This window comes from Anomalospiza imberbis, chromosome 9, assembly GCF_031753505.1.
Source record: "Anomalospiza imberbis isolate Cuckoo-Finch-1a 21T00152 chromosome 9, ASM3175350v1, whole genome shotgun sequence".
NCBI lineage: Eukaryota > Metazoa > Chordata > Aves > Passeriformes > Viduidae > Anomalospiza > Anomalospiza imberbis.
Genome location: NC_089689.1, coordinates 14,685,570 through 14,712,605, shown reverse-complemented (window position 1 = coordinate 14,712,605; position 27,036 = coordinate 14,685,570). Strand labels below are relative to the sequence as shown.

The 27,036-nt window shown below is 37.2% G+C and overlaps 1 protein-coding gene across 3 annotated transcripts; it reads left to right on the top strand.

Annotated features, from left to right (window-relative positions):
* Positions 1-560: 560 nt before the first annotated feature.
* Positions 561-25,330, top strand: MTF2 (metal response element binding transcription factor 2). 3 transcript variants are annotated; one of them, XM_068199844.1, is made up of 17 exons: positions 561-813; positions 1,145-1,199; positions 2,617-2,691; positions 10,708-10,906; positions 11,049-11,130; positions 12,353-12,448; positions 12,830-12,930; positions 13,280-13,428; positions 14,650-14,745; positions 15,603-15,671; positions 16,491-16,614; positions 19,850-19,917; positions 20,283-20,453; positions 21,096-21,204; positions 21,365-21,423; positions 21,559-21,663; positions 22,425-25,330. In XM_068199844.1, exons 6-17 carry the CDS (start codon positions 12,373-12,375, stop codon positions 22,777-22,779), a joined length of 1,482 nt encoding a protein of 493 aa, XP_068055945.1. In that variant the 5' UTR covers positions 561-813; positions 1,145-1,199; positions 2,617-2,691; positions 10,708-10,906; positions 11,049-11,130; positions 12,353-12,372; the 3' UTR covers positions 22,780-25,330. The 3 variants fall into 3 exon arrangements, with proteins under 3 accessions (XP_068055945.1, XP_068055946.1, XP_068055944.1); XM_068199845.1 differs by lacking the exon at positions 2,617-2,691; XM_068199843.1 differs by lacking the exons at positions 1,145-1,199; positions 2,617-2,691.
* Positions 25,331-27,036: the final 1,706 nt, after the last annotated feature.

Genomic DNA, 27,036 nt, shown 5'->3' with positions numbered 1-27,036 from the left:
TTTTGAATGAATCCAGAGGGAGACTCCATGACCTCCCTGTTCAGCCTGTTCCATTAGCCTAGCTAATACAGCTGCTGCTAAAAACTGGAACTGAGGTTCGGCTCATCTCCTAAAATGGCAGCACCCCGATGTCAGTGCAGAGGAGCACACTGTCCACTCCGCTGTCCACGGGCCGGCCGCAGCAGCCTCCGGTACCGGGGCCGGGCCTCGCCTCGCCAACCACCGCGGCAAGGAGGCGGACCCAGGGTCATTCCACATGGCAGGGCCGACGCCACGAAGGCGGGGAGCTTTCCCCCGAGCCCGGCCGGGGGTTCCGCGGCACGGCGCGGCCCAGGCCCTGCCTCATCCCCTCAGGTGCGGCGGGAACAATGAGCGCCCCAGCCAAAGCGAGCCCCGGCGGCGCGCACGGATCCGCGCCGGGCGCGCACGCCTGAAATAGTTCCTCTTTGTTCACCAGCTGCGGAGCCGCGGCTGCGCCCGTGTCCCTCCGCCGCGGCGCCCCCGCGCCCGCCCCCGGCGCTGCCGGCGCAGGCGGGGCCGTCGGGGCGGGGCCGCGGCCCTTTGTGCTCCCAGAATGCACCAGCGCCTCCTCCGCGGGAAACAAAAATGGCGAGGGGCTGCGCTGGGGCCGGGCTGCCCGTGAGGCGGGTCTGACCGTCTCTCGCCGCCTTCCGCCTAGGGTCCGCGCCCGGGGGGCCCGCTACGCACCGAGCGCCCGGCCGCATCGCACCGCGCCGCGGCGCCGTGGGAGGCTCCCGAGCTCGCCGATTTCCCTGTATGAGGCGGTTGGCACCACTGGAGAGACCGAATGAGGTGAGGGGTGGGTGGGGGGGGCGGGAGGGCCGGCCGGGCCCGCGCCGTGGGGGGGGCGCGATCCCCGCAGCCCGGGCCGCCGGTGCCGCATCCCAGCACCGCGGCGGGGAGCGCGGCCAGGGGCCCGCTCCGGCGCGGGGAGCCCGAGGCCTTGGAGGGAGGCGGAGGGAGCTCCCGACCGCCGCTGGCAGGCGAATGTGAGGGGTCAGTGGTGCTCCTCGGTGACCAAAACAAAGGGAGGGAGGCAGCGGGCCGGTCGGCGGGGCCGGGGGCTGCAGCGGTGAGGTGCCATCAGCCTCGCGGCAGCTGTATTTTCATCTTCTCCTTGAAGGATATTGTCCGAGTAGGCTGCGTTTGCTCCAGTGCGAAGAGAGCAGCACAAAGAGGTAGTGGTTTTCGTTGGTAACTTTGTGTTTGGGGGTTCTTTTTGTTTGTTTGGCATTTTCTTGCGTGGCTTTTCCTTTCTTTTTTTTTTTTTTTTCCTTTTGTTTGTTTGAAGTGCCTCACCTCTTAATTTCTGTGAGGCTTGACGATTTGGATGTGCACGGCAGGTTTTTAGTCCACTTAAATGTGGTAACTGTTGCTGGCTGAAAGGGTATGCAGTAATGCGTTTTCCTTTTTTTGGTATTGAATTCTGTGGAAAGAATGGGCTGATACCTCTTTTAGTGAAAGAGAACAATATGGTTCTGTGCTGGATGCTCTGAACGCTGATATTAGTGTTGAAATATCAGGGGTTCTTGTTCATCCATAGAGTATCAGGGTGCTATTAGAAGTAGAGGGCCTGCATAATTAAATGGAAGGCTCTGCCAGGAAAGCAGTGTAGCATTGTGGTTGTTTCTGGAATTTGTGATAGGCCCCACTTATCATAACTTTGAAAGGTCAAATGTAGTAATGGATAATGACATGGTTTTCTCCTGACTTAATGTGAGGGAATGTGATCAATGATATACACTCAAACTGCCAAAAGTATGGGATAGTAACAAAAAAGTTTCCCCTCTTGTTTTTTTTCTTTTGATCTGTAATCAAGTTGGTAAAAGTTCACCTGGTAATCTTTGTCTTTTTTTTTATTTTTAGTGAGCTCAAATTACATTTAATTTGAAAGCATTTGAGATTAAAAGAGGAGGTGGAAATGTTTCATCTCTGTATTATTAGAATACAGGTTAATGAGTTCATAGCTTTGCATTTGAAGGGGAATAAGAAAAAACAAAGATGGAACATATGAAAGGAAATGCATAATATAGTGAAAATGAGAAGGGCCTTTGCAAGGAGCTACAAGCTGTGAAACGTGGATCTGTGCTGAGAGTATAATCTAGTAATGTTTTCCACAGTTAACCCTTATTTTGTCAAATACCGGTGTGTGGCTTCTCAACAACTTGCCTTTTCTGTTCTGGAAAGAATTTAAAATCAGATCTAGATGCTTCTCATATGACTTAATATGGCTAGTCAGCAATATCTATTTTTTTAATAGGTGAAAGAGACATGTATTGGTAGTTAGTATGAAGTTATGTTTGTCCTTCCCTGCACCATGAGGTCAGGTAAAATTTATGAGAAGAGCAGCTGTAACAAATAAGTCTCAGTTATTTCCTAGTGGACAGTGGACTCCAGTATTCCCTGGAGATGGATGTGAATTAATGTAGAGGCACTGAAACATATTTTGTGCTCCTCATGTGAGCTGTGGAGAAGGAAGCTTGGAGATGTGACTAGAAGCCAGTATGAATCTTTGATTCATTTGTGAATTGACCGCATTTTTTTGCGTGAGTGGCCACTGGCCTTGCTGCAGAGTTGGTTTCACCTTCTTCACAGGCCATCCTTGCCGGAAATGGAGGGGAAGTGTGTCTTTGAGCAAAACACAACAGGAGAAGAATTATAAAACCACAGGTATGGCTGGGGAGATAATCTCAATGGAAGAGTGAAATCAAGATGCTTAACTTTCTTTGAGAGAAGGAGAGCTAATGACGAGAGCATTCCTGATGAGTCTGGACATACTTCATTAGCTAAATGTCTTCAAGGATAACACTACTTGACTTATGTTTTAGATCTATTTATTTTTTAAATTCTGTGGAATGCTTATGGAGGCTGCTGTTCTTGCAGACTAACCTTAAAGAAGAAAACTTATCATTATTTTGGTCAGCTCTGAAATCCTTTTTCTTCCCCACTTCTCCCAGAGCAGGGTAGCATATTGTCTGTTATTTCTTTCATTGCTGGGGTTCGTGCTCACACTCCCTTAGGTCTGCTGCTGCATGTACTGGATTTGGATACTGTAGAAGCCCAAAAGGCAGTTGCTGTACTCACAGAGGTGCTGGGGATACAATTAAGAGGAATTTTGGTCGGAAAAGGTGTCTTGTGACCCGGTACCATTGTTCTCTCCCTGTACCTTCATGTGCAAACACATGATCAACCCCAAACAAATGGCTCTTGCAGTACACAACTGCCCTGTCTTTCTTTCCTACCTACTAAATATGTTATTCTGTAATGATCTTTTAAACCCTAATCCTTTCATTATTTATATCAAAGAGCTTTAAAACACTTCTAGTTATTTAAGATTTCTTGAGGGAAAATGTGAGCAAAAATAAAATCACAAATTATTGTAGTATTATGAACATGAGAGTGCACTTATCCTGGTGACCACCTCTTTTTAACAGTATGCATCAATGTTATTAAGGACAGTCATATTTCACGGGGTCAGAGAGCTAAACCACAGTATTCTATTTAGATGCTGTCTAACAAGTTTTGTGTCACAATTAGTCACTTACCCTGAGTCCTCTGGCTAAACTTCTTTCTGATGTGCAACAGATTCATAGACATAACTGCTAATCGGATTAATACGCTGTGAGGCCTCACTTAGTTTTTATTATCAGTTTTTTATTTCTTAGAAGCAAAAATTATTACTTTTGTCACTTAATGTGATGTATATACTTTTGAAAGCACGGCTCTATTTTAAAAACTCACAAATGAAAAGATACTCTGATAACTAGAGAGTTCCCTAAAGAGTCTGACCAGACAGAAGAATTCAGAGAAAGAAAATCATAGCCAAAATATAAGGCCCTTTGAAAGAATTAAAACCCTCACCAAAGCCAAGCATCCTATTGGGATAGTAATGCATTATGTGAAATCACATTTGATCATCATGGGTACCGTAGGGTTGAATGGCTGAAGCTAAGAATAAGGAAATTACAATTCCTCATCTTAGTGACAAGGAGCGGCTTATACAGAATGGTTACCCTGACCATTAGTAGGACGAAGCTGTTCTGCCTTAAATGATATTTTAACCTCTATCCATGGTGGATTTGTTAAACTTTGCTGGAGTGGCCAATGAATTGGCTTGCTGCATGTTTGAATAAACATGTGAACTTGACTCATGTAGGCCTGTGGGATCAGGCTGCTTTTAAGAGCACCAAGGAAACTATGTGATGTTCTTGTAGGGCTCTTCCTCACTATTACACGTGGTGAAGAACAGGGCTAATCCATAATGATTAGAGAATCGTACATATTACACCCATCTTTGGAAAGGGATTAAGTGTTCAACCCGGGGAATCAGCGGCTGGTTAGCTTCCCTTGGTCATTAGGGAAGTCATGAAGTCTTCCTGGAGGATGTTTCTGGATGCATGGAAAGGTGATGGCTGGTAACAGTCACCAAAAATATAAATCATGGCCTGAACAGCCTGACCACCTTCTGTGTTAAAAAATGACAGGGTTTTTGAACAGGGGGAGAACCTCATCCAGCCTCAGTTTCAGCAAGGCTGAAGGAAGAGATTGAGCATGAAATTAATGAAATTCAACAGATGAGAAAGCAAAGTCCTGTATCTGAAGAGGGAACCTCAGGCTATGATTGGCTGGGGATCTGACAGACAGAAAGCAGAACATCAGCCAGCACTGTGTCCTGTGAGCTAAGGTAGGTGGTATCCTGGGCTGTAATAACAGAAGACTGAGGGGAAATGATTATTTCCTTCTACACAAAAGTCATTGGACAGCATCTCAATAGAATGCTGTGTTTTGGTGCTACCACTGCAAGAGACATCAAACTAGAAGAGTTTGGTGTAGGGCCACCAGGACAGGAACTGCAGCACTTGCCCTGTGAGAGGGGCCTTAGGGAGCCAGGTTCATTCAGCTTCAGGGAGACATAACTGCAGCCTTCCAGCTCCTATGAGAAAATTAGTGTGATGCAATTAGTCTCTTCACAGCAGTACATGACAGGAGGATAAGAGGTGCCTACATTGAAATAAGAGAGATTCTGATGAGGGAGGGAATGTCTCCCTCCCCAGGGTGGCAGCTCAGCAGTGAAACAGGGGCACAGGGTGCTTGTGTGGCCACCTGGTTTAGCCTCATGGCTGATGCTATGCTGAGCAGGACTAGAGAATTCCTGAGAGCCTTTCCACCCTGAATTATTATATTATCCTAAACAACACTTAAAACTTAAAGTAATTTTGATAATGTATTTCTTATCCCTCAGTCATTACTCTCTGCTTTTCTAGACTGAGTGATGCCTAGATTAGAGTCCCCTTGCCCTTCTTTGGTACAGTTAGCTTTTGATTGTACCAGAATGAAGAATAGTGTAAAGATAAGGAGTGTCAAGTGTGTTTTGTAGATGTTGTATGATATGGCACATTGGAAAAGCAATGTTTATTTCAGTCTATGAAGTAGAGTAGAGGATAGACTATAATCTGGATTTGTACTTGATCCTTTGCTTAATAAATGTTAATGGCAATGTACTGGTATAAGAGCCTGTTTACATGTAATTGAAAAGCGACTGTTGCAATCATGTTGGTATTATGAAAAGCAAAGTGATTTTTTTTTTGTTACCCATTGAATCAACCTGATCTGAAGTTTGGACCTGGATTGGGGTGGATGAAGCTAACTTAAGTTTGACTTGTCATCCTGTTAATTTTGACTGTCTTCTTGGCCCAACAGAATCTTTTTATTTGGGGGAGGAAAGTATGTTTGCCTAGGTGAACAGGTAATGCTTGGTATGAGGTCTCATAAATAGTAGAGAAGCTGAAAGGAAGAAATTTAGCCAGGATCCACCATTTCTCCAGCTGTTAATGTAGGTACCAGATCCAGGTCACAGGCAATTTTGGAAACATGGCTTTAGCTTGGTTATGTGGAGCTGGGTAAACAAGCTATGATTATTACTCTCAGACAAGATTAATTTCCCTTTTTTGCTGTCTTCTAACTGTGAGCACTTGTTGTGTACCTGGCTTGTTAAGTCAGCAGGTCTCTCTGCGAGGTACTTCAATTTGTTTTAAATATCAGTCAGTGAATTCATATTAAGGGAAAGAAAACTGAATAGGAAGTTAATGGAGAAGCCAGCTTGTTGTTCCAGAGCTGCTGGGAAGGGAACAAGCTGCTGTATTGGATAAGCCATGTGTGAAACTGCCATGAGTTTTCTGTGTTCTGAGCCCTTGCTACACCTCCACTCCCCTCATTCCATGTGAATGTTAACTTTCCTGTTTTAAGGAGAGAAGAACAGACTGCTGGTGTTTTACGGCATCTTACAACTTCTTCATAGTTCAGTTTTCTCTAATAAAGGGTAATAAAGGGCTAGTTTGCAACTTCAGACCAAAAAAATTTGCAGTTAATCAGCAGTAACATCATACTTCCAGAATCTGAAATGATTATCTCCAGTTGTCATAAGGTCTTTCACTATATTTTCCTTTCCTGTGGGATACCACATTTCCACTTTTGAGATAGATCACAGAGGTTTAGGACCTATCTTAGTAGAATGCTCTGTGTGTGATTTCTATCTGAATTCCCTTCTGATAAATCTTTAAAGTAATCATCCCTTCACTGTGATATGTATTTACTAGGAATAAATGAGCTATTTGTCCCACTTTGAGTTTTGTCAGTGGATTAAAATTTTCTCTTAATGTCCTTTGGGCACTTTGTTGTTAAAACTTAGTATCTTTAATGCTTCCAAAAACTATCTGATAGGGTAGCTATCACCTGTTACTGTTGCAGCATTTATGAATCAAGCGGCTCTTCTCAAAAAGTTTCCTGAAATTGTATGGATTGTTAGTGAGCCTGACCAGTTCAGTCATGCACTCTGGCAGTGCCAGCCGAGGGGGTTTGTGTCCCGAGTTGCTTGTTTGCATTTATTCAGTTGTGCTTACAAACTGTTTTGTTAAACAGATCAGTGAACTGAGATGGCTGGGAAAAAAACCCAAAGCAGCCACCCGTCAAGGGAATTTTTCTTAACAGAAGTCTTTTCACAGCAGTTGTTGAGACTGAAGGAGTGCAGGAGTATGAATGATCTTAAGAAAAAGACACTTGGAAACAAGAATGCTCAGTCTTTTTAATCTTCTGGCCTCTTCACATCTTTTTCCCCCAGCTTTTCCACTTCTTCCTTCTGTAGGATAGCTGTAGAGGTAGAGGAGTAGAGGTACCAAATGTACACCAAAATTTTCTAACTGCTGATAAAGAGGTTAGAGTTACAAGTGAGTCAAAATGAACAAATCTAATTTTGATAAATACAATGCTAGGCATAGTAACAGCTTATGGTTCATAAATCAGACTGATTTAGGTAGTTGATTTTGGAAGGGAGTTTGCCATTCCTGTTGGCAGTGGCTATTAATCTGCTTCTACAACATAATATAAACTAATTAATTAAGCAGATGAATAGAAGGTATCTATCTGCCTGTCTTGCTTGAGAATATCTGTGGCCATGGTCTAGACTCCAAGGTGAAAATCAGTGAGCATTTTCAGTGCTTCGTGGCATCAACTTCTCAAGAAAAGGTGGAACTGCATTTCTATTTTGAAACATATATCAGTGTGCAGACACATCTTATTGACTACCACCACTAACTTGTGAAAGATTGTATGGGTGTATAAGTACTTTTTTTTGATTTTGCATTTTAAGTGCTAGAATAAGAATACAGAACAACATAAATAACATTGAATAATAGATGTAAAGCCATATGTACTGTATGACATACAGTGTAGCTTGGTTGTGAAAGTTAAATGAGATAATGTAGATCTTTATATTGTAGAAGATGTTTTGAAAAACAGTGCATCTGATGGATATTGTGCAATTATAAGGTCTTGGAGAGAAGTGTTTAAGATAGTGGGGAAATTGTAATTTCAAGGTTACTAATTTTGTTGGTAACCATATTATGTTAGGAAGGTGCTATGAAGCTAACTTTAAGAAAGACTGGAAAGCAAGTTGCTGGAAAATGTGGAACTTTTAACCTTCTTGCTTGCCAATTTTAAAATTCACTTTGCATTTAACTTCCAACAAAAGTTTTATCTTAATGGTAGATGTGACTTTTTGGCATTCCACTACAACAGTTAGAGCTGTGACAAGACAGATGGGCAAGTTAGTAACATTTTATGCGTGTAGCTTTTACACTGCATTTCTTTTGCAGTGGCTCTGGAAGATACTTCAGAGACACCTACTTTAAGTAACTTATGTCCTGTTCATTAAAGTCAACTTGTTAAAGGAGTTGACTTCCTACTTAATCACAGTCAAAAACATTGAGGGAATGTTTCCCTGGAGAGAAACTTCCTATCCATGTGGCAAGCAACTGTTAAGTTACTGTCAGCCTATTGTAATAACTAACCCTATTTTCAGTGTCTGAGATAAACCATGAACTGCCACAGCAGGAGCTGCTTCATGAGCTGTTTAGTTGTCACTTCAGCACTGCCATCATTCACAAAGAGAGCAGTGTGGACAATGGAGAAGTGTCTGGTTTATTGGCTCACATCTTTGCTGGGTATCAAGGTTCTTAAGGGTCTGAAGCTGCTATTGTGTATTTACATTGTTGTATAAGTGAATGTATAGATTCATTTAAGTGTTTTGTGCCAGAAAATGATGCACTCTTTTTTTGTTGTTGTGCTTCAGTGGTGCGAGACAAACTTTGGTACTTAATGCTTTTAAAGACTTTTTAAAAAAATAAAGCTCTCAGTTGTTTTTAAAGTGACAGTCTGTACTGTTTATGATGAATGAATTTGTGTCTTTTTGTGTATTTGGTACAAGATCCTTCACACATTTTCAAGTACTGGAAAAGAAGAGTAAACATTCCTGCCTTGTAGCAGGAATAGCTACCTATTTCAAGGTGGGCCTAGCTAGGCTAACCTACCTTTTTCTAGGGTCTTAAACCCCAGAAAATATTTGGGAAGAAAATCTTTGATCATCTCTGAGAGTAGTTCTGTCAAACCAGTTGTAAACCAGATGTTAGTGCCGAGAAAGCAAAAAGTAAGTGTCCTGGGCTGCCAGGCTTTAACTCTGTTACAGTAATCCTATTTTGAATCCTGCATGTATCCTGTCTCATTTATCAGAGGTTAGAGTAGAGCTGAGGAAAAGTAGCAGTAAATCGGCTTTTGTGGAAGAAGCGGCAGAATTGGTAAGATTCTTTATCTGGGAAATCTGGCTGGGTGGTGGCTGACATTGTTACTTGCACCATGAAGAGGGAAGATGGAAAATGACAGTTTAATTTTCTGATGCAGTGATGAAGGATGTCAGATGAAGTGATAATGTGTCAGCTGTGAAACAAGTCAAAGGATTTTTTTGTTCCTCTGGTCTTCCCTACTTACTCATCTGAATATTTTTGTGTTTGGGATCAAGCAGGACTCAACTTGGTGTCCCAATTGTGCAATAGGATGCCAGAGGCCCATTATAGCTGCTCTTACTGTCATGTCATTGTTAAATGGCCCATTGATTGTAAATGTGCTTAAAGCAGCTGATTTTCTTGTGCCTAACCTTCTTGGTTTAAACTGTTTAATATGATATTTTAAGCCATTACATTTCCAGTTTTATTGTCATATTGTGAGTAGTAAATTCTTTGGAGAGAAGATTCCTTTCTCTTTGAAGCTGTAGAGCAACTTCTCAAATATCTGCATAGAAATTCTCAAACTATAAGGGATGCTAATTGGTTTACTGCTTTTGTCGGTGCTTTGAGATTAATTCAAATGTTTCTGGTGCTGATAATATATCTTGAGTGAGGTGAAACTGCTCTTCAATTGACTGTACCCTGTTTAATTCCCTGATCCCTAACTGTGTTTGCATCCTAGTTACACATATATGTAGGTTCTAGAGAAAATACATTTGGATATACAAATGGTAACTTTATTACGTAGTCTCAAATTCTGAGTATTACTTATGAAATTCTTCCTTGTGCACTTTGTGGTCCTGTTTTATAATTTTCTCTATTTTACTGCTTTAATTGAAGTGTAGTGATGACAGATAGTCTGACATAAAAGCATATCCACACTTACATATAGATAGACTATATGTGTGGAATATATGAGGAAAATGCTTATTGATACAAATAACTTACAATTTTGGGTCTAATGTATGAAGAAAGGTTGCGAGATCTGTTTTTCCTTCCTTATTATTTTCCATCCTTACTCCAACAGAGAGGAAAATTTATTTTACATAAAAAATTCAACATGTAGAAATTCTTCCCATGCTGGAAAGCCCTACAGCTATGTTTAGTGGCATTGCATGATTTTGTGTTGGAGGTACCTCAGTGTTTACCTTGAGCCAGCATAATGCTCAACCTGTACTCTCCCAACCAAGGTAATGCAGTTAGATTTGATTTGGGATCTTTTTAGTTTCCTTGGAATTTTAGAAAACTGGCAGTGATTTGAATTTTGCGTAAGTAATCCTGTATTGAATGTTTTTGATGTGTTTTTCAATGCTTCTGGTGATTTTATGGAATGTCTCTGAGCTGGGAAGTTTGTGCATCCTCATCCTCATTACATTAGTAGATTTCCTAGAACACTTCTTTTATAAGCTTGTTATTTCAGATTTTGTGCACTTGCATAGTAGCAGAGGCAGTGCTACTAAAGGTGTGTAAAGTTAGAGAAGACAAGCAGTCTTTTGTGACCTGGAGTTCTGGAGTTGGTCATGTTCCTTTAACCCACTTCTGGTTGTCTCTCTTCTTGCTTGCCATCCCGTAGAGACTCCACAGCGGTGGGAAATTCACTGGTCCATAAGCGGTCTCCTTTACGTCGCAGCCATAAGAGCTCAGCATCTCTGGCCAAGCTGTCGGTACATGATGGACAGAAAGCCAAAAAGCCACTTTGTAAATTTGAGGAAGGTCAGGATGTCCTAGCTAGATGGTCAGATGGCTTGTTTTATCTTGGAACTATCAAAAAGGTAAGCACATTTTTTAACTTCACTGGAGTCTTAAAGTGTCGCATACTGTTGAAAATTGCAGTATTATTATCTCACTTATGTAGTGTTAAATACATTGTTTGGTGCTTCTACTCATGGCTTCCACTGTATTTGTGTCTTTCAGATAAACAAACTGAAACAGAACTGCTTCATTATATTTGAAGACAGTTCCAAATCCTGGGTTCTCTGGAAGGACATACAAACAGGCAAGAACTTCCATGAAGTAGTCGTTGTTTGGTATCCTATTTGTTTAGATTACTGTTATCTGTTAAAAAAGATTATCATATTACATACTTTTATACTAAAGAGTGATATAATTTCATTTGAATCAGGAACAAAAATAAAACAAATAAGAAAAATATTTTCAAACATCTGTCATTGAAGTTACTGTTTTGTTTTAGGTGCTTGTTTGTTTTCACATGTGTGAGTTAGAGAAGACTTCTAAAAATAATCACATTTGTTTGGGTGGGGTTGGATTATGTTCTGTGCCTTAACAGAAAATTCCAGGCCCTAATTTACACCAAGTTTATATTCTTTGTACTCTTTTCAGTTGAAACAACATAATATGGAAAGAAACTGAAGCTTGGTGAATCTTATGTTTGAACAGAGTTTTGACACTTAAAAGGAACACTACAACTGTTGCACATAAGAAACCATTACAGGTTTTGGAGTATTCACGTGATATAAAGAAATGTGTAGTTATCAAGAGAGGCACCTATTGTATAATACTTTACTGGTTTTCAGATATTTTGATTGTAGATAATGTTTTTATAACCTAATGCTAATGAAGCACGGATGATAATTTCTTCTGAAAATCAGTTACAATTTTCTCATTGTGCAAACACAATGGAAATCTGCTCTGGCTCTTGTTGATTCTTTATGTTTAAGCTAAACACTGTCTACTTAAAGGAAAAGCTTTGTATTTGTAATAGCAAAAAAATCAACTACTTTATTTCTTGAAGCTTGTAAAAAATGCTGTTCTGCTTCTGTGTAGTACTGGTTTATAATCTCTGATTAATTTATCCTAACTATCAAAATTTAATGAGTATGAGAATTTCAAGTTGATGATCCTTATGGGTCCCTTCCAACTCAGATAGTATTTATTTTTAGGTATTTTTAGCCTAAATTTGCATTCTTTATTCAGTTACTGAATTTCTATTGTTGATGTTGAGGAACCATGGACTGCCTAGTCAGCAGGCAATATAAAGCCTATAAATCTCTGTTAGCTTATAATGAGTGATATAAATATTTATAACACAATCTGTACAAAATGTCTGAATATGTTCTTATTTAAAAGTTTGTCACTGTAACAATGTGTTTCTACAATGCCTAAATCTGTAAGTGAAATTATGAAGAAGGCTATACATGTGGTAACTGTTTCAACTGCAGGTATAATCTGAAAAAAATCACAATCTCATCTTTGTCTAGGAGCCACTGAGAGTGGGGAAATGGTCTGTACAATATGTCAGGAAGAGTATTCAGAAGCACCAAATGAAATGGTTATATGTGATAAATGTGGGCAAGGTAACTAGATTTTTTTCTATTTACTGCATTTTAAAAGATGTTTTGATTTGTTTCACAAAGGAGGATATTTGCCCGGCTATGACTGACTGCTCAACTGATCTTAAATTTTGTAGCCCTTAGTGGCTATTAACAGCTCAGTGAAAGATGATAATCCATGTTAAAGTGACTAACACCTGTTCTGTAAGTCAAGATTATTTTTTTCTACTAAGAAAATTTAAAAGACCATTTTGAATGTGTTACCAACCTTTTTGTTCAGGTTTTTGGCACTTAATGATGGCTAATGCCCTATACTTGCATTAAGTTATGTGCTTTTGGTAACATAGTTGATTCTGTGTAAGCTTTTGTCATTTTAATAAGTTTGGCTGATCATTTTTCATACAGGTTACCATCAGCTGTGTCACACACCAAATATTGATTCCAGTGTGATTGAATCAGATGATAAATGGCTCTGTCGACAGTGTGTTTTTGCAACAACAACAAAGGTGTGTTTCTAGAAAAAAAAGTTAATACATTTCATATTGCATATGTTTTTGTTTTTGAAATTTAAACCATAAAAAGATATGGCATTTTTCTCAGTGATGGCATTTTTCTCAGTGATCTCTTTTTTAACTTTGATCTGAACAAAAATTTTGTATGTTGAGAAGTAATGCTACTTTTAGAAATTGGCAATGTTACACTTTTAAGCAAACATACAAGTATTAAAACATAAATACACCTGAAAATATTTGACTTGAAATTTATGAAAAATTTTCTACAACCAAATGAAAAGCTTTGAAAGTTTCAGAAATACATGACTGTTTTTTGTAAACTAATATATCTGTTTTGGCCCAGAGAGGTGGTGCACTTAAGAAAGGACCAAATGCCAAAGCACTGCAAGTCATGAAACAAACATTACCATATAATGCAACAGACCTTGAGTGGGATGCAGGTCATAAAACCAATGTCCAGCAGTGTTACTGCTATTGTGGAGGACCTGGAGAGTAAGTAAATGCATAATATGTAAGAACTTTTCTCTACTGCAGCTGCAAACTTGGACTCTTTTTTTTCTAGATTTCCTTGTGAACTTGTTAGATTTTGTTTCTGTTGTGTGTACATAACCGAAACTGCATGCAAAGTGGGATTTTGATTTCTTGATACATTTTTGAAGTGTCTCACAGTGGGAAATACATTATTTCTTTTCTCCCATAAAGTGTTTTGGTTTGTTTTAATTTTGTCATGTGACCATCACAGTACATTCTGTAATGAGCAAGAAACTTTTTTGGTATTGCTACTGTTGACGTGTTGGGTTTGGATGAAATTGTTTGTTGATGAGCTTGCAATTCTTGGCAGAATTTTTCTGATGTTAACTCGGCTCTATCATAAGTCACAAAAATAAATGTACCTAGTTTATTAAATTTTGTTGCAACAGACAGCTGTCTGACTCTACCATAATGTCATATCCTGGTTTTCAGTGACTGGTGGGGGAAAATTTTTTTTTTTTCCTCTTATGGCATTACAGAGTCCTCTGCTGGTTCTTTTTTACAAGATAGGAAAGAAGAGGACTTCTTAAGCAGGTAGAGAGGAGTACTCTGGTGTCTGCATGAATGAGTGAAAGAATAAGATAGTGTTGGAGATTTGAGGTCAAGGCAAGTAAAGAGTCCCACAAAAAAGCAAAGTTTTTGAGGGTACACACACAGGACAGAGCTGTGGTTTGAGACTTGAACAAACATGGCTGTCAGTTTTGCATGGTTCCTTTTCTCAAGGGAGAAGCTGCAAAAGGAAAAGGTGTAAACTATGAGGTTGCTTTTGAGGATTCAAGTTGTTGGATCCCCAGAACAAATTTTATGACTTAATGCAGTTGTGTTGTGCTTTAGAAAATAACAAGGAAGCTAATCTAGTATGTCAGAAGGAGCTTGTATAGAGTTCCTGAATTCTTACTGAGAATTAAAAGGAGGGTGTCAGAGTAAATTAAATGTTTTTTTTCTTAATTTAATAACTTAATGAATTCTTTTACTAGGCTATTTTTTATTATTCCTGTCTGTATTTTCTAATAATTTATTATGGGACTAAATGTTACTGAAATATCCATAGAGATGACTGTTTTATAAATTGTGCAAATCGGTTTGGGTCAAAAGATCCCTTCCTATTTAATTTAAATATAATGAAGAAACAATTTGCAGTAACTTTTTTAACACATCTTATGTCTCTTTTTGTTGTTGAAGCTGGTATCTAAAGATGTTGCAGTGCTGCAAATGTAAACAGTGGTTTCATGAGGCTTGTGTGCAGTGCCTCCAAAAGCCAATGCTTTTTGGTGACAGGTAAGAAAATTAAGCTGTATTTTGTTGGTGGTATTTATTTAAAGTGTGAGGGAAGTCTCACATACGAGCTTTTATTAGGGCATCCATAACACAACAGTATTTTTCCAAAAGGGGTTGAGTTTTGAGTAGAAGTTTATACACAAAACAGCCTGTGTTTGGGTGCCAGGAAAATGCAGTTCTTCATCTCAGATGAACAGGATGCAGGGGTGGGTGGTAGAGACATGACCAGTGGAGAGTTGGATTGCAGCTGTTACTGCCTTTACTTTGTGTGGAAATCCTTTGTACAATAGGTGCAACTCTACATCCTCTGTTCATGTGTGAGGAGTTAGGACAAAAAGAAATTAAAGAGTGCTGGTCTGTGCTTTTATTTTAAGAGGATCTTGGAGCACTTGCAGCAGATGAAAGAGGAAAACTGGAGAAGAGAATCAAAGAGCATTTCATTCATTGTTTATTATAATTTTATGTGGGAATTTTTCTGGAATGTTTGTATGAAGGAACTGAGGACCCAGGAATATATGGGTCCTTAAAATGCATATTTACACTGGTGCACAGATTTTTGCATTTGAGAGACTGTGCTGGGGACATTACAGAGCATCTTCACTGATACAGGTTGAGGGACTTTCTCAGGCAGAAGGAAACAGTGGTAGCAGGATGAATCGAAGAAGTGCCATGTATCTGGCCCAGTAGGTACCAGCACAGATTACAGAAGTTTCTAAAGTAAGATAAAGAATAAAGGGACTCGCAAATACTATATGGCTTTGTTTCTAGCTTGCTTAACTTTCATTGTTTTCATGATCAGAGTGTTAAAACCCTGTGCGTGTATGGACTCATGTACATATGTCTGTGTGTATTTTTAGGTTTTATACGTTCATTTGCTCAGTTTGCAGTTCTGGACCAGAATACCTCAAACGTTTACCCTTGAGATGGTAAGTATGAATTTAAAAAAAAAGGGTGAGTTGAATACATGCTCTGCTTTTCCTTTTGGTGTTCTGGTTCTCCTTGCTAAAAAGGAAATCTACTTGTTAGCTGGAGCTGTTTCCCCAGTCATTCTTGCTGTGTGTATGATCAGGGATAAATTTCTTTCAAAGTTTGTCTTTAAGAGTAGAGATATATTGTGATTGCATGCTCTTGAGATTCAATCTTCGGGTCATTCAGTGAAGTAACAAGCAACTACTCACTTGTTGAGTATATGAAGATTGAGATATCTTAAGTTTTTTTTGCAGGTTTAGGATCCTGCTGTATTATCTAAGCCAAATATAGTGAGTCTAGAGCACACGTCCTGATACATTTTATAATAGTTTGCTTGAATAGACTTAATGGACCTAGTCTGTAGTAGAAATTATATCCAATTTAGTGCATATATACCTAGTGCTAACAAATACATGGTGGAAATTACCTTGTTAAATGTTAATTCACCAAAATACTTGCATGAATTCAGAACTGATACATTCAAGTATGAATTCAGACTTGCTTACATATCCCATGGAGTTTAAAGAAAGATTTGGAGTTTAAAAAAAATATCATTACAATGAGATGAGGCAGAAATGAAAGTGAGATGCGAAACAGAAGGAATCACTTGGAGAAATTGTAGGAGGCTTCATAGTGTTGTCTGGATTGAGTGTCTTCAGTTGGGCTTTGTGTACCTCCACCTGTATAATGCTAATATCTTTTCTACTAAATTGTTTCAAAGGAAAGCAATTGGAAGAAAAATACTTGTTTTCTCTTTTTTTATTCAAATATTCTAGGGTAGATATAGCACATCTATGCCTTTACAACCTAAGTGTTATTCATAAAAAGAAATATTTTGATTCAGAGCTTGAACTTATGGCCTACATTAATGAAAACTGGGATAGATTGCATCCTGGTGAGGTAAGTAAGTAGAATACCCTTTCTTGTTTCTAAATCACAGTGCATTCATGTGTCCTGAAAGTTGACAACCTGTGAACTGTTTTACTGTGGATGTTAAATCCTTTAGTACCTTAAAATCTAGTAATCCCAAATAATAATTTTTTATTTCCTTGCAGAAATAGAATGCCTTTTAAGTGGTGCATATTTTTCTAAACTGTAAAATTTCTTCAAGTTATCTATGCAACTAATTACTTGCATGGGGACTTCTTATAACTTAACTGTTTATTCTGTTGCATATCTACATTGTTTTAGTTTCATAATTCTTGTATTACTTCGATATTTTTATGTGCCCTGACCCAAAATCTAAATGTAGAATTGAAGGCAGAGTATATTGCATGTGAAGACCACACTCAGTGTCTCTAAGGTGTAACACATTGTTTATGTGTTAAATACTGTATACAAAGATTTCTTCTTTCCTTCCTAATTCCTACAGTGGGGGTGGTCAGTTTGTGTTCAGTTTGTTTTTGATCCTTTTGCAGTTGGATTCAGCTCCTTGTCAAGACATTTTGATTTTATTTCATTACTATACTAGTTACTTTCCCAGCTATTTGATTACTGAGCATTTATCTTAGCATTAAAGGAAATCCATTTACTCAAGTAGATTGACTTAATATTTAACTAAGAGGACCAGTGTTGATCTTTGTTTCTGCATATGGGGTTAGATGCAAAAATTTATGAATTTAAGTTCAAAGTGGCTTACTGCTAGTAGAGTAAGTACTCTTTGTGCATGCAAATAGTATAGGGTTTTGGAGGTTTTTTTAATACATGGCATATAAAGGGTTGAAATTTTCTAACTATCAGTACATCCTTTTATACTTCTCTTCAGTAAATTCATACAACTGTAGTCCATTTTTGTTAGCATGCATAATTTGAGAACCAAGTGTATGTTCTTGGTTTAAATAAGTTACTATTTTTCATAAATAATGGCAAATAGTCTAAACAGGTATATTTTAAATTATCAGTGTCAATAGTTTGATAGAAAGTTAATCAAACACTAAAGCAATACTAAAAATTAGAGTCATTAATACATATCTAGTTTACTTTGATATGTATGGCATCTTTTACCTAAGTCATATAAAATCAAGTCATATCAAGTCTTGAGCTTTGAATGAAAAAAAGGCTACACTAAATGTAATTCTCACACCATTTTTTCAATAGAATGAATGTTTTAGCTATCTTAGTGTATAGCTTAACAGGTATGTAAGCTGTATTTAATTTTGAATTTTGTTTTTCTTAGTATTGAGGGAAATGTGGAAGAAAATTGTCTGTTCATTTGACATAACCTTTATATTTAACATAATGTCATGTCGACTGGCTTGGTCAGAGCAGTGGATGAGGGGGGTGGAGCTGTCCTTGACTTGGAGCACGTAAGCCATTTTGAAGAAGTTAAATGGCTACACTCCTCTATGTGCTCTTCCCCTTTCTGCTTCCAATCCATCCATGCTCAATCTGTGAAAAACACGTAACTAAAGGGGAGGGAGGAAAGGGCAGATCTAAAATAAGTAAACTCACTTCTTTAATTAGTATTTTCCATTATTTAATATTTCTACACCTTCAAGGGAACTACTAATATGAAGTCGGAATGCTACATTTTTAAAGGACTGATTTTTGAATAAATTCATACAAGCTGTTTTGGAGGAATTTCAATACTTTATTCTGAACAGATTTTAAATGTCTTTCATGAAGTTGGCAAAAATTAGTTTGAAAAAGCTGATTTACTTCAGTTAATTAGGGAAACAAGGGAAACAGAAATTAGTCACAGAAATAATTGACATGTACAATGTAATGATTCTAGGGGTTTTGGGATCTCCTTAAATTGCTACTGTTAAAAATGACATTTTAATTTCCCTCTCTACCTATTTATACTTGAATAAGAGGAAAAGGGTTTTAGCTGTAGGTAAGACACTAGTAAATGGTGGAGATATCAGAACTCAAACCAGTAATTTTTAACATGTTGTTATTTAGAAAGCAATAAATATGTGGCAATTTTCTGTAGTTTAGTGTTGCAAGTCCTCTAGATAGCAATGGATTGTATGGAATGCATATGGTGAAGATGGAAAGCAAGTTGTTACTTTATTTGGCTAAAACCACTTGACACCTCTGTTAGTTTTGGTAGTCAGGTAGACTATCAGTCTTGCCCAAAATCATGTTAAAAGGTTGGGGTTTATGAGTATATTTATTCACTTATTTTTAGCTGTTAGCACATTGATTTCTTTGGCTTTTTTTCCTCTGTCTTGTGTGGGAAGAATTTTATTCTTAAGAAATTATCTGATCCTGAGTTTTTTGTTGGGTTTCTTTGAGCTGCAAATGTAGTACAGTCTGGTCTTAGTATTAATATTAATAGTGAAGCTTATAAACTGCTGTCAGCTCTATAATTCAATATAAATTTACAAAATTTGTCATGGCAACTGGAAATAATGGTAGTTCTGCTGGAATTGAAAAGTAGATAGATAAATATAAATGTAAACAATCTAAATTTAAATATAAGTGTAAACAAGCTAACTTTGCATTCCGGTACATAAATGTTGTGTCCATGTGATAGCCACCACCATACTTGTTATCCTTTTCTTTATAATTATTTATGTAATTCTTCAGAGAGATGATTTCATGTTTTGAAAGCTTGACAGGGACTAGTTACTTCACACTTTGGTGAAAGGAGGGAGGTTAGTCTTAGCTAAAGGGTATTGAAAATAGATCTACTGGTTTGGGATTTTTTAATTCTAATAATTTTTCTGGGTGTTTTCTGTTCTTTTTTTTGTATTGAGTAGTATTAAAAATGTCAATTGGGTCCTGTGGCAGGATTTTGCCATAATTATCATAAATAATTAGGTTCTTTTGTCTACATAGTTATCCTCTGCAATCTCAATTAATTTAGGAGTGCCTACAGAAGATTTTTTGTTAGGAGTCTCGGGAGAACAATCTAGTGCTATGTTCCCTCATTATACTAAATGATTTTGAAATATTTTTCTTGTACTTCTTAAAAGTGAAACTCATTCTATGTCCTGGGCTTGATCCTGGCATTAATTCTCAGAGGTAAATCATAAGATGTATGGGATTATGGTTAATATGCAGCCAGAGCTAATATTTCGTTAATGTACTTCACATTCAAATCTGTAGTTACAATGACTAAGAGTAACTGGAATCTTTGTATTACTGAAGAATTTGAGAGGTTAAATTATTTCTTAATACTTTACAGCTGGCAGACACACCAAAATCTGAAAGATATGAGCATGTCCTGGAGGCATTAAATGATTACAAGACTATGTAAGTTATTGGTACTTTTTGTTTTAAATGTTGTTTGCCTATTTAATCTGACTTAGGTTACAGTCTTCAGTCTATGTGATAATCGCTCTGGCTGTAGATAGCATTTTAAGTTTTAAATAATTCTATTTCAAACTATAACATTGCATAGCTATTTTGATTGTGACAGACCAAGAGAATTGTTTTAACTTCCATCCTTCTTCCACTTCACATTCTGTTTTTGAGAAGGAGGATTGCGATGGGGTAAAGAGAGGAGTGAAGTAGCATTTAAATGAATATTCTCTTTGCAAAATTTTGTTTTGCATGTACCCTGCTTTTTTAAAAGTTGTGTTCCCTGGGATCAGAATTTTAACAAATTTCACATCTAGGTTTATGTCTGGAAAAGAAATAAAGAAAAAGAAGCATTTGTTTGGCTTGAGAATTCGAGTCCCTCCTGTGCCACCGAATGCTGCTTTGAAGGCTGATAAGGAACCAGAGGGAACTTCACATGAGTTCAAAATTAAAGGCAGAAAATCATCTAAACCAATCCCTGATGCGAGGTAAAATAACCCAGTCATTCTAGCTGTGTTGTGGTTAATTGGGGCTACTCAGCGTATTTTTTGGTGCCAACGAAAAAGACCTTTTCTTTGTAGAATATTTAAAAAAAATAATTATAAAGGCATATTATTTCTGAGAACAAGGTCTTAGAACAAAGGTACTTAACTTTCTATTAGGATTCTTCTGAAAAATCAACATGAAATTTACCAGTAAGAACAATAGAACATATCCCAACTTTGGTGTCATTTGGGAAACAAAACCTTTTGCCTTACTGGATCTCTTAAGCAATAATCTAATTAGAATTCTCAAGGGAAATATGTTGTAAAATAGTAACTTGTGTTGGTAAATGTGCCATCTTTTTCACCAAGTGTGGTCATATGAATAAATTATATTTAACACTTGTTCATTCCTCTTCAACATTTGGGAATCAGTAATGTCCCTAGAAATACATTGAATCAGTTATGTTATTATAAAGACAAAACTGTGTGGGTTTGTACCTGCAAATTTTGATTTGCCAGAATCACCTCATTTAATACAATGTTTTAGAAATAAGCATCTAATTGTATATTCATTGCCAAAGGAAAACATGTATTCAATGAAAATTGTCAACAGTAATACAGAATAAAATACAAATTTTCTTCTAGGGAATTAAGTAATGGTATAGAAAGAAAGGGAAAAAAAAAATCAGTAGGTCGTCCACCTGGTCCCTATACAAGAAAAATGATTCACAAAACTCCAGAGTCATCTCCTCTGGTAAGGATATTTCTTCCCCCTTCCTCCCTTCTTTCTAACTGCATCATAAATGTTGAAGAAAAACATAACAAGTTAATATGAATTTCTATTCCCCCTACTTGCCCTCAAATAAAGTCAATAAAAAATTTTAAGTTGAAGTACCTTTTTTTTCCACCCTTAGGATAATGAACCAGTTCCAGTGATGGAGAACCCAGCCTTGGAATTACCCTGCACTGTTGGGTAAATTAAAAAAAAAATCCCTCCTCTAAAACATTGTAACACCATGTAATTTATCTGTTTGCTACTGAAATGTCAGCTCAGTTTTTAATAGAAGATTATTTTTTCACGTGGCAAACCTGTTATCTTGCAAAACAGGAAATCTGATGGAACTGCACATTCGTCCAATACCTCAGATGTGGAATCCACAGGTGCTGCCAGTATGAAAGAAACTACCTCATCTAACATTTCCAGACATTATAGGTAACTACTCAGTTACTCTATCTGCTATAAAGATCAAGATTTGCAGTGTATTAATTTTAATAAAATTTTCTCAGAGTAGAGCTATAAATAGCATGGGGAAATATAAAGAAATAGGACAAGTGAAAATTTGTCTTCAGTAGTTCTGTTTACAGCTCACAGGATTTTCTGGTGCTCACTAACCATTGTTTTTGATGTAAAATATGTGGCCAAGTGACATTTACTGTAAAGAGTTAAACTGTGTAAACATTTGCTGAGCTTAGTGTTCTAGTGGTCACAAAAGAACTAATGTACTCTGAATTAATTTTAGCAGCTTTTGTTTTTGTAGGTTTGTGTGTTCATGTTATAAAATACTAAGTATGCTGTGATTTTCTACAGTCAATAGAGCATGAAAAAATTCTGTGTCAGTTTCTAAATAAGTTATTAACTGTAGTCAACCTTCCTGCAAGCAAAAACTTTTCCCTCTCTCAAGTTCGACAAATAGAAATTTTTACTGACATGTGTATTTTACTATTTTGTCTTCCCTTTCTGGTTCATGCTATTGAGTGCTTTCATGAGTCATTTTTGTGTGCATTATTGATATATATAGTCAGTTTTCAAAAAGCTCATGTTTAATTCAGCAGTTAGCTATCTGTAGGCAATAAGTAGTTTTGGAGTGAAAAACAACAAAAATTATTTACATGAGATGCATGGAAATAACAGATGATACAGCATACATTTTGAATTCCCTTGGAGTTAATGCTGTGGGGTTTTATTTTCAATAGTTTATCTGACTCGAGAAAAAGGACTCGTACAGGACGAACTTGGCCTGCTGCAATACCACATTTGAGGAGGAGAGGCCGCTTTCCACGAAAAGCACTCCAGACTCAAAATTCAGAAATTGTAAAAGATGATGAGAGCAAGGAAGATTACCAGTATGATGAACTCAATACAGAGATACTTAACAACTTAGCAGATCAGGAGTTGCAGCTCAATCATCTGAAGAACTCCATCACTAGTTATTTTGGTGCAGCAGGTAGGATAGCTTGTGGGGAAAAATACCGTGTGTTGGCTCGTCGGGTGACACTTGATGGAAAGGTGCAGTATCTTGTGGAGTGGGAAGGAGCAACTGCATCCTGACTGTAGGACTGAACATTATGTTCACTGCACTGTCATCTGTAAGTACAGTTCATAATGCAGAGCCACGAGAGAAATGGTCTTTAAATGTGCTTCTAAAAAAAAAAAAAAAAAACCCCACAAAAATCAAAACCAGTTTAGCCTTAACATGTAATTGTTATCATTACAGCTCTTGTGATAAAGACTTATCTTTTTAAAATCTGATCTGAGACTTAAATTTTTTAATCTGAACATTGTTAGATTGTTTTAGGTTGGGATATTTTGGGTTAAAATTGCTTAAAAATGTGCATGGTGTTTAAAAAAAGATGACGTTTTCTAGAGAACATTCCATGGATACAGTTATTGTGATTTAGAGAAAATATTATGTAGATAGCACAAATATTTGAAAAATCTTGGTTTGTTTTCTTACCCAGATGTTTGCAGAAATGTATCTCTATTTCAATACTTTCTAGATTTCATAAGTGCAGTGTATATAATGCCTACTGAAGACTGTAAAATACTGAAGTTTTCTTTCAAAGTGTAAAAAAAAAAAAAAAAAAAGAAAAAAAAAAAGAAAAAATATATTGAGCCTGTAAATTGCTCTGTGACCAGACTTCATTGTCTTCTTAATATATTCTGTGTGTGTGCGTGTGCGCGTGTGTGCGTATATACAGAGGTGTATATGCACACACAGACCGGGGCGTGTATATAGATGTGTGATTGTGACCTATGCAATACAAATTATGGGATCAGTCAGCTTCTGAGAATACATCCCATAATTCTTTTTCAGGAATAGTTGCCAGTATTTACACAGCAGCATTTCTTCTCAGGCTTATTGGGTGCTGTTGCTTTTTATGTCCTAAGGAAAAGTGTCCAACCAGTGCAGCGTGTTCTGGCAGTGGGTGCAGTCATTGATGTTCATGTGCTCTACGTTCCATTATTTTCCATTTGAATTAACCGCTAAAAAATAATGGAGGATCTGAAGATCTTGAAATTAATTCTACTGGAAATAACAATTTGAAAGCTCTTGTAGCACTCTGATTGTAAATTTCATGTCCCAGTTATAAAGTAAGTTGACAGGAGTTGTGCAGGATTTCTACATACCTGTAGAACAGTCATATTTTGATAAATGTAGTATGAACGAAGTGTATTATTGCACAGGATCAACAAATGTTGCCATTTGAAGTAACATTACTGATTTTATTACAACATTACCTCTCTTGTGTTTATGAAATGTACCAAGTTTTAAATTGGTAAGATTATTTTACTTGTTAAAAAAGTCAAAAAATCTCTTGCCAGTATTAGATGTTTTTTCTTTGTCTGCTACTTTTGAGGGGGTTTTAGCCAAAGAGTAAACAGAAGAATATTTTTACTTTGGTGGTTATTCACTGTACTGTATAAGGTTAGTTTTCATACATGCTTACAGTTTGCCACCAAAATAAAATTATGTAACATTAGCAAATGACAGAGTGGTTTAAAGTGTACTGCCTGAGTTAGTACTTGCTTATTCCATTGCTTGGTTATTTGACTTTTTCTGCTCATCTTGAACATCTTGAAAAGGTGACTTTTTTCTGATTTTTTTTGTCACCTTATAGCCAAAGGAAGCAGAGAAAGCTTTTTATCCTGTGTTTGGCTTATGGCTGACTGGGTTATATTAGCTTTATAAAAATGCTAATTAAAAACTCCCACTTCTGTTTACCTTCACTAAAATGTGTGGGTTTTTTCTCACACCCTCAGCTATTAATTTAATGTTGCCTTGCCTATAGCTGCAATATTTTGATAAGACAGCAACTTCATGTTAATTTTTGAATGTTTATATCTTGAGATAATGCAAAATGTAAAGCCTTTGTAACCTTACTCACACCATCTGTATTTGTCTTTATTGTTTCACTTTATCCAAGTCCTTTAATTCTAACTGAACACCAGCAGTATTTTTCATGAAGATTCATTTAACGATAAATATTGGAATGTACTTGGGGACTTAAGTGGGGGAGGTGTGGGGAGAAAATACTTGTCAAACTTCAGCTGTCCATAGACCTAAGTATTGTGAATGTTGTTTTCATTTTATTATGGTGGTTGACTTAACTCTGATGTTCAGTTTGTATTTTTGGAATTGCTTTTCTCTTAGAATTAAAAGACCAACATTAAATGTGTGTATTTTTTGAGAGAGAAGAATGAGTTTTGATTCTGTACTCTTGAAGCACATACTTGGTGGCATCCTCCCATCCATCATTTCCCAATCTCTAGCTTTCCTGTTCCTGTCCTGGAGACACTTGCCCTGCACATAGACACTAGCTGGTGTTCCAGCTGAGGGATGCTTTGTTACAAGGTGTCATGTACTGGAAAATGCTGCAATAGTGCTGCTGAAGATAGAGCTAGAGTAGTAATTAAAGCACACCTACAAATGCCTTTCTCATTTTATGTGAATTTCATTGTATGTAGTAGTGGTGTGTCTAAAGGAAAAAGACAAATGTTGCTGTATGTAATGATTTCATTTTGGTATAACTCAATCATTGTATGTACGCATGTGTGTAAATATATGTAATTCAACCTTGTTGTGGTCACTGATTTAGAACCATTTCTATGTGTATATTTAATATTTTTCCATTATGTTTTATTTGTATTACAGTAGTATTTAGATAGAAGTCTCTCGTGACAGTTCTAAAAATATAAGTATCGCATGAACAAGACAGCAAAGAAATAATGGCACAATACTGGTCAGAATTGTAAAATATGCATCATAGGACACTATTTGTCAAATCATTGTTCTCAACAAAACTTCAACAGGAATTTTGAATAAAACTGGTTTTTCTATGCATAACGCATTTTGAGTGAGATTACGAAGGAATTTTGAAAAATCTTTAAGCATGTTACATGAACTGAAGGTCAGTATTTTAATTTAACATGATGACAAATACATTAAAAAAGCCTTTAGAGGTGAAGACAAGCACTTTATTGTCTAGGGGGTGGGGAGATAATTTAATAAACAGAAAAATGATTTTTTAGTAGGGTGTCTTTAGGACACCCTACTAAAGTAATCTTTAGTATTATATTTTAAAAGGAAATTGGTGAATTGAGATGGAACCTACCAAGACTAACGATGGAGCAATAGTCAGAACAGAGTGATAAGGATAAACTGGACAGAAGCATCAGTTCTGTGCACAGAGGGAAGAGGGAGAGTCTTGCAAATGCTACGCTGGTAATATGTTCAGGTGCATCTCTAGTTACCTTACATCTGTCTGAATGAAAAATAACACTCCAGTTAAGGGCATGATGGAAGAAAATTACATTTTGTAGAAATGGAGAAAAGGGTTTAGGAAACACTGAAATGTTGTTTGGTGAATGTTGAACTTAAACTGATGGAGTGTCTGATCTACTGATATCCTAGTTAGAAAAACAATGCATGAGTTCAACTTTGGAGTTACCAATGATTGTAGAAGAGTTTGCTGGGTTTTTTGTGGGTTTGTTTTGTTTTGTTTTTTTAAATTGGATTATCTATAGGTGAGGTGTGGTGAAATGAAAGACACAGGAAGAGTCTCCTTTGGAGTCCCTGAAGAAAGTTGGACGGGGAAACAACTGTCTTTTAACAAAGGTAGTGTGGGACAACAGAAAGAAAAGCAAAAGATAAGTACCAGTACAAGCTGTGCAAAGTCTGAGAATGAGCTTGAAATTTGATGCTTTTGCTGTCTTTCAATTTTGTCATTCAGCAACAATGAAACAAGATTTTGTTTTGTCTTGGTGTTTTAGTGTTTTGTATTTTTGAATCCCTTAATGTTCTCAGCTCGCCCATCTCTGCTGTTTTTTAAATCAGGTTTGTACATATTTCAGCATTGAGATCCATATACCATAATACCAACAGTTCTGGTTTTCATTAGTACCAAAATACTTTCCAAATTTTTCAAATTTTCAAATACAGCTGTAGTTCATACCATTCTTTTCGTATAATCTTTGTTCCAATTGGTTTACTGATACTGTTTCACCAGTGTGTGTTTTTCTTGCTCTAATTTATGTTTCCAGCTTCTCAGTTTGATAATATTCGGTTTGCTTCCCATTGTTAGCTATTTTGGCACTGATTGACTTCCATGTGGTTTTGGTTTCCTAATCTTCTGCTATTTGATGTTCAACACAGTACCTTCCAAGCCTGACATCTGCAGTTTTACTCTTAACAAGCTCATTTACTTCAAAACCTGTTTTAAAGCAGGAAGCTAACTAATAGAACTATCTTGCTCTAAATAAAGTTTTTTCTGTAAGCACTACTTCCAAGTCCTTAATTTGTGCTTT

Excerpts from the sequence above, each read along its gene's own strand:
- MTF2 (XM_068199843.1), top strand. Across the intron at positions 13,429-14,649 it reads TATTGTGGAGGACCTGGAGA|CTGGTATCTAAAGATGTTGC; the intron begins GTAAGTAAATGC and ends TTGTTGTTGAAG. Across the intron at positions 15,672-16,490 it reads AAACGTTTACCCTTGAGATG|GGTAGATATAGCACATCTAT; the intron begins GTAAGTATGAAT and ends CAAATATTCTAG.